Source organism: Penaeus chinensis, chromosome 5, assembly GCF_019202785.1.
Source record: "Penaeus chinensis breed Huanghai No. 1 chromosome 5, ASM1920278v2, whole genome shotgun sequence".
NCBI lineage: Eukaryota > Metazoa > Arthropoda > Malacostraca > Decapoda > Penaeidae > Penaeus > Penaeus chinensis.
Genome location: NC_061823.1, coordinates 21,478,743 through 21,484,953, shown reverse-complemented (window position 1 = coordinate 21,484,953; position 6,211 = coordinate 21,478,743). Strand labels below are relative to the sequence as shown.

Genomic DNA, 6,211 nt, shown 5'->3' with positions numbered 1-6,211 from the left:
GAGAGAGAGAGTCACAAAGAGAGAGAGAGAGAGAGAGAGAGAGAGAGAGAGAGAGAGATGAGAGAGGAGGAGAGGAGAGAGAGAGAGAGAGAGAGAGAGAGAGAGAGAAAGAGTCACAAAGAGAGAGAGAGAGAGAAAGAGAGAGAGAGAGAGAGTCACAAAGACAGAGAGAGACGAGAGAGAGAAGAGAGAGAGAGAGAGAGTGAGAGGGGAGGAGAGAGCGAGAGAGAGAGAGAGAGAGAGAGAGAGAGAGAGTCACAAGAGAGAGAGAGAGAGAGAGAGAGAGAGAGGAGAGAGAGAGAGAGAGAGATGTGAGAGAGAGTGAGAGAGAGAGAGGAGAGAGAGAGAGAGAGAGAGAGAGGAGAGAGAGAGAGAGAGAAGAGAGAGAAGAGAGAGAGAGAGAGAGAGAGAGAGAGAGAGAGAGAGAAGAGAGAGAGAGAGAGAGAGAGAGAGAGGAGAGAGAGAGAGAGAGAGAGAGAGAGAGAGAAGAGAGAGAAGAGAGAGAAGAGAGTCAAGAGAGAAGAGAGAGAGAGTCACAAAGAGAGAGAGAGAGAGAGAGAGAGAGAGAGAGAGAGAGAGAGAGCAGAGAGGAGAAGAGAGAGAGAGAGAGAGAGAGAGGAGAGAGAGAGAGTCACAAAGAGAGAGAGAGAGAGAGTCACAAAGAGAGAGAGAGAGAGAGTCACAAAGAGAGAGAGAGAGAGAGTCACAAAGAGAGAGAGAGAGAGAGTCACAAAGAGAGAGAGAGAGAGAGTCACAAAGAGAGAGAGAGAGAGAGTCACAAAGAGAGAGAGAGAGAGAGAGAGAGAGTCACAAAGAGAGAGAGAGAGAGAGTCACAAAGAGAGAGAGAGAGAGAGAGAGAGAGAGAGAGAGAGAGAGAGAGAGAGAGAGAGAGAGAGAGAGAGAGAGAGAGAGAGAGAGAGAGAGAGAGCATCCAGCAATACAGTTTATTTGTTATCCTAACAGAATTCTAGTGAAAAAACAGCATCCCTGCAAAAATAATGAGTAAATGACATTGAACTAGATCCTTATTCCAAACATTTTTGTTTAATAATTCCAATAGAAGTACTTCTTGGTATATATATTTACAAAAAAAATACAAAAAAACAAAATGGCAAAATTGTACATTGCCAAAAAAATATTGTCAGGTAATTATTTCACCATAAGTTGTTTACCAAAAAAAATTCTTAGGAATAAATAAAGTATTAAATTGTCTACCAATAAACTTTTTTCACGGCAAATCAAATCAAACTAACAAACAAATTTCAAGAACACCTACACAAAGCTGTCAAAACTTCTAAAATTGCAATAGTGGATGTGAACAGGATTTGAAAAGTAAATTTATTTACAGCATTAATCCATTAGGAATGCAAAATTCCTGTTTGGGTGATTTTCTTTGTGAACAGAAATTTAATATATAGCAGCATCTATTTCCTAATTCTCACATCATTCTGAGTTGGAGCTCCAGCTGCTTTCCACATATTCTCAAATTCTCCAGCAAAATGCCATACTAATTCCGGTTCATTTGTGATTACAACATTCTCATTATTACCTACTACTGCTCCCCAGGTCCAATTAAATGATCCATTCATCAGCACACCATCTTCAGCCCAGTCTGATCTGCCATTTTTCACATCCTTTGAGACTTTGGAACTGGATCTTCTTTGGCCATCCTGGTCATTTGTCATTCTTTTACGAATCAGCCCAGAAAGACAGAATATCTCCTTCTTCTTAACTGTTTGAGTTCTGAAGCCTAAAGGCTCAATCTTCCTAACTCCTTGTATTTCATTCTGCAATGGGCCATCAATCACAGCAAATTTGTGGTGCATCAGAAATGTGGACTGACTGCACCATACAAGGATGTTATGGCTTTGAAGCAGTTTTATAACTTCCATACTAGAATTGATCATTTGATTTTCCACCAGTACACGTACACTCACACCACGTTGCTGTAAAGAAAGAAGCCATCAACAGAAGTTTTTTTTCCATAGCCATTTATACACACAAAATGCTTGATAAACCATCTACATATAATTTCATATTAAATTCAAAATTAGTTGAAAATTAGTGTTTCATAATCTACCATGGAATTCATAAAAGTTATCTGAAACATTGATATAAAATTGACAATGCAAAATAATCAATTCAATGTCATAAAATAGAAAAATAACTGAATAAAAATATTAGAGATATGTCACCCACTGGCACTAACCTTAACTTTAATGACTGCATCTGCTAGCACCTTGCATGTAAAAACATACACACATATTACCACTGATTTCTTGGCTGACAAGATGGCATTTACCATGTGAACAAGAGATGTACTTCTTCTCAAAACTCCCGAGATAAAATGTTCATTCTTGACATTTCTAGTAATCTGCTGTCTTCCATCAATGTGAAATGGGTTCAGATATTTTTTGTATTCACCTTCTTCATGTTCACTGTAAGAGTTAAACTTTTTTTCTTGTTTTTCCCGATTGAAGAAGGAATTTCCTCTCGGTTGAACTGGATAACCAAATGGATTTTCACTGAGGTTAGTACTGCAACTCTCTTCTGATGAATTTTCCTGATAGCACAAAACATTTTCTTTATTACAAGATATTGTTAAGTGTTCTTTATGTTTCATCTTGTTTTTCACCTGTTTTTGAAAAGCTTTTGGTACAAGAAATGGATTCTCAATCATTTTCTCACAGGGCAATTCATCCCTTATTTCCATCTCCAGTCCATTCACTTCCATCTGATCAACCTCCATCTTGGCATCTCCCTGAAGGGAAGACTTTTTTCCTTCTGTTGCTACAACCTGTTTATGCATATCATTATTTTTCATGACATTATTTCTATGCATTAGCATTTGAAGAGATGGGTCTTGCCATGATATTGAAACTGGTTTTACACACTGATAAACACCATTTGAGGTTATACCCTTATCTGGAAAAAAAATTACTTTTGTGTAATTTTTCTTCTGCATGGTATCTGCTTTTCTTGTTTTTCTTTTAACAATATATTGCATACACCTATATAGTATTTCTGTTCCAACAATGAGACCAAAGGCAATAAAATAGTATTTACTGTGTATCATTCTTTCCAATTTCACACAAACAAACAAAAGCAAATAATCTGTGATAAATATTTCCCCAATTCTAAATGAATGTCTCTTTCGTAGAAAACTAGCAATCTCTTTCGACTAAACATTCCTCAACAACTCTTGCAAGGTTAGGGTTCTCTAAAGCTGCTGCTACACGTTCTTTGTCATTGATTTGTTTGTTTACTGAAAAGAATAAAAGGGTGTAGAATAAATATGATTGAAACAAGAAGCAATAGCAATCAAAACACTAAAAAACAGATAACAAATCTGTGAAATTCATTCTATAGGTTTCCTTACAATCTTATCTAACTATATTCAAATGATGAACCTCTCTGCTGAACACTACTTACAATTCTAATCCAATTTATCAATTTTTCTTTTTGATTCACAAGATAGTTCTTAACAAAAAATTACTCCTAATGAGCATACCTTCGTGTTCTGTGTCATGACTTCCAGGAGCTAAATGGATGTCTGCTTTAAAGGGAAAAGGGAGCGCACGCATCAACTTCACTCGTATGCATAGGCCAATGAGAGTTGCTAAAGAGCAGTGGGAAATGGTTGGGACAAATTCCACTGTTATCAGATACTTGTCCTCATTGAATCTTGTAACCTGTTTTGGAAAAAGAATCTGAATTGTATTTTCCATGTTTATGCAGTCTCTAGATACTAAAAACTGTCCTAGCATATATAAGAAAAAATAATTGTGAATTTGGGTTGTGGTAACCTGTGCTGAAATACTATTTCTTTTCCTTGCCATTTATTTATACTTTAATCAAGATCAAGCAACATTGTTCTTCGTATTATTATTTTACTTTTTTAACAGTTTATAAATGTTGTAAAGTACATATAGATTACACTTATTAAATACAAAATATTGGCTGTTAAGTATTATTAACAAATCACATTTAACCTTTATTCCTTCTTCACTGACAACATTTAAGTCCTCTAAAGTTGCATCCTTTTCTGGGTCTCTCACAAGACGAATGGCATCTGCAAAATGTTTATTCTAATCTGAATATCAATCCTAAATATATTCATTATAGTTATTATTGTCAATATATGACCAGTAGTAACCAAATTCATTGCAGTAATCATTAATAATCAAATCAGTAAATCAGTAATCATTCAATCAGTTTCTGCTATACTGTACTGTGAATCTATAAAATTATATCTTTGAGAGGTATTTTTGCTGACATATTTACTTAGCTGAACAAAATCAAGATTTTAGTTCACGGAATGACATTGGCAAAATTCCTCACCATATACAGTAGCTGCAATATCTGTCAATTCTGAATCAACGGCCATAGTGGTTTTGTCTGGAGGGAAAGAGAACTGCAAGGCTGAAGTATGTGCTGAAAAATATATTTCATAAAATTAGAAAAATAGAACTGCATTGGAATATATTTTAACAAAATAATATAGCAAAAATATATTCCATGGCAATTCTGCTAAATTATAATTTTTTCTAAACTGGGCTCTTCTAAAACACACATCAGTAGAAATGAGAAAAATTAATGTTTAAAAATTATGTTCTTATGTTAAAGGGACTGTGAACTTTTTTATATAATCACAATTTGTTATTCAATTCAATAGCTCTTTAGCTAGAGAGAAAAAAGGAGGCAAGAAAGGATTATAAGCAACTGGGTCTAGGGATTGTAATTTTGAGAGTTTCACTTTTTAGTTAAGTTAGAGACAAATTTTCTTTTTTGAAGAGAAGAAAAGCCATATTTTCAATTTTAATCTCAGTCCTTCCAAGAACATCACTCAAGGATCAGTAATTTTCAAAAATAAAAAGGAATTTGTTTATGATAACATACATGAATTTTGCAAGATGCCCAGACAGACATCGCAAAAGAAAAGAAAAGAAAAGCAAAAAGAAAAGAAAATTAAAGGGAAAAAAGAAAAAGGAAAAGAAAAAATAGAAAAATTTATATGGGCTTACTTTTAGAGTCTTTTTAATCTGGTCACAAAAATATATATATAGGCTTGGTGCACAGGAACTGCTGTACAACTACCTTTTTTTTTCTTTAAAGTAGCAATTTTTGCCTGTTTTAGGGATTGACTTCCACACTAGGTAAACAAAAAATCCAATTTTCAAACAATTCAATGCAGCAATACTAAGAAATACACTATATACTAGAGTGCAATATTTACAATTAAATTTTCATTAGTAAAGTAAACATTTTACAAAGAAAACTATCTTTAAAACACTATTTAACAGCTGATTCTTGATATATAATAAAAAATATAATTTGGACTGAGGGAATATACAGAAATATAAATACCTTGTAATCATAATGACACATTCACTGGTATACACATTAATCTAAGCAAACAATGGATAAATTTCACAACTCGAACATTAAAAAGGGTACCTAGGCAATGTAGGGCCACACTGGCATAGGCCTACAGCCCACTGAAGGAAGGAACAGGAAAACACACAAATATACCAATGGCTTTTTTGTTATATTGCTTCTTCAGTATAATGATAGTTCCAGTACCAGAACATAACTTCAGTCTTTATCCTCTCTTTCTAATGCTGTCAATTGGCATTCAAAGATTTATCAAATAACAGAAGTCTTCCTTGAACATTTCCCAACGTTACGTAAGTGATTCAAATCCTTTATGTCTTTTCTATATAAATAGTAATTGTTTATTAATCATGTTCACCTGAAAATATTTTACCTTTAAAACTTCACAAATTAAATAGATCTGACCCCATAACATTTAATGCAATTTCCATATAGCTTACAAAAATGATTTCCCTTTCAAGGATGATTGACTTAACCTTAAGTCATGAAAATTACTAACCATGATCTCACAGCAATTACACCTGCAATAAAAAATAGGAGAAGCATTAACTATCTATTAAGTCTAAGAAAATCTCCTGGTGCTTAAAATGGCAACGAAAGCCTCACCTCCACGCCTCGAACATTCCTTGAGAGAAGAACAGCTCCCAAATGAACATATGATAACTGAGGCTATCTCTATTACCCCCCTTCCCCACCCCCCGCCCCTGTCGCACCAGTTGGAAATCTATGCTTGGTTGTTGATTCATAATAAGCTGTTTTATAACACCCAGACCTCGGCAAATTTTTCTTTGACAAAGTGGGGCTACTCATCACTCA

General features: G+C 34.6%; 3 protein-coding genes across 5 annotated transcripts in view; all 3 read right to left on the bottom strand.

The window, feature by feature from the left end:
• The window catches only part of LOC125025528 (dynein beta chain, ciliary-like), a 7,162-nt gene extending 5,810 nt beyond the window's left edge, over window positions 1–1,352 (bottom strand). Inside the window, exon 1 of the mRNA XM_047613547.1 lies at window positions 1,348–1,352. Coding sequence (XP_047469503.1) covers window positions 1,348–1,352 — 5 coding nt within the window. The remainder of the gene's footprint in view (window positions 1–1,347) is intronic.
• LOC125025889 lies at window positions 1,065–3,077 on the bottom strand. Its single transcript, XM_047614205.1, has 2 exons — window positions 2,211–3,077; window positions 1,065–1,947 (listed from the first exon to the last, which is right to left on the bottom strand). Exons 1-2 carry the CDS (start codon window positions 3,075–3,077, stop codon window positions 1,426–1,428), a joined length of 1,389 nt encoding a protein of 462 aa, XP_047470161.1. The 3' UTR covers window positions 1,065–1,425.
• Window positions 3,078–3,124: 47 nt separating this feature from the next.
• The window catches only part of LOC125025890 (cytosolic iron-sulfur assembly component 2A-like), a 3,209-nt gene continuing 122 nt past the window's right edge, over window positions 3,125–6,211 (bottom strand). For 2 of the 3 annotated variants that reach the window (XM_047614206.1, XM_047614207.1), the window contains exons 2-5: window positions 4,343–4,435; window positions 3,994–4,073; window positions 3,513–3,693; window positions 3,125–3,266 (exon numbers count right to left, since the gene is read on the bottom strand). In XM_047614206.1, the coding sequence (XP_047470162.1) occupies window positions 3,166–3,266; window positions 3,513–3,693; window positions 3,994–4,073; window positions 4,343–4,435 (455 nt within the window). In that variant the 3' untranslated portion in view covers window positions 3,125–3,165. Of the gene's footprint in view, window positions 3,267–3,512; window positions 3,694–3,993; window positions 4,074–4,342; window positions 4,436–5,025; window positions 5,184–6,211 lie in introns of those variants that run through there. The other variant, XM_047614208.1, reaches the window with a different exon arrangement.

What these genes read in the sequence shown, in the direction of transcription:
- LOC125025889 (XM_047614205.1), bottom strand. Translation starts at nt 3,077, where the DNA reads ATGATACACAGTAAATACTATTTTATTGCCTTTGGTCTCATTGTTGGA. An exon ending in ATGCAGTCATTAAAGTTAAG is followed by an intron (nt 1,948 to 2,210) that starts GTTAGTGCCAGT and finishes CTTTCTTTACAG; the next exon opens with CAACGTGGTGTGAGTGTACG.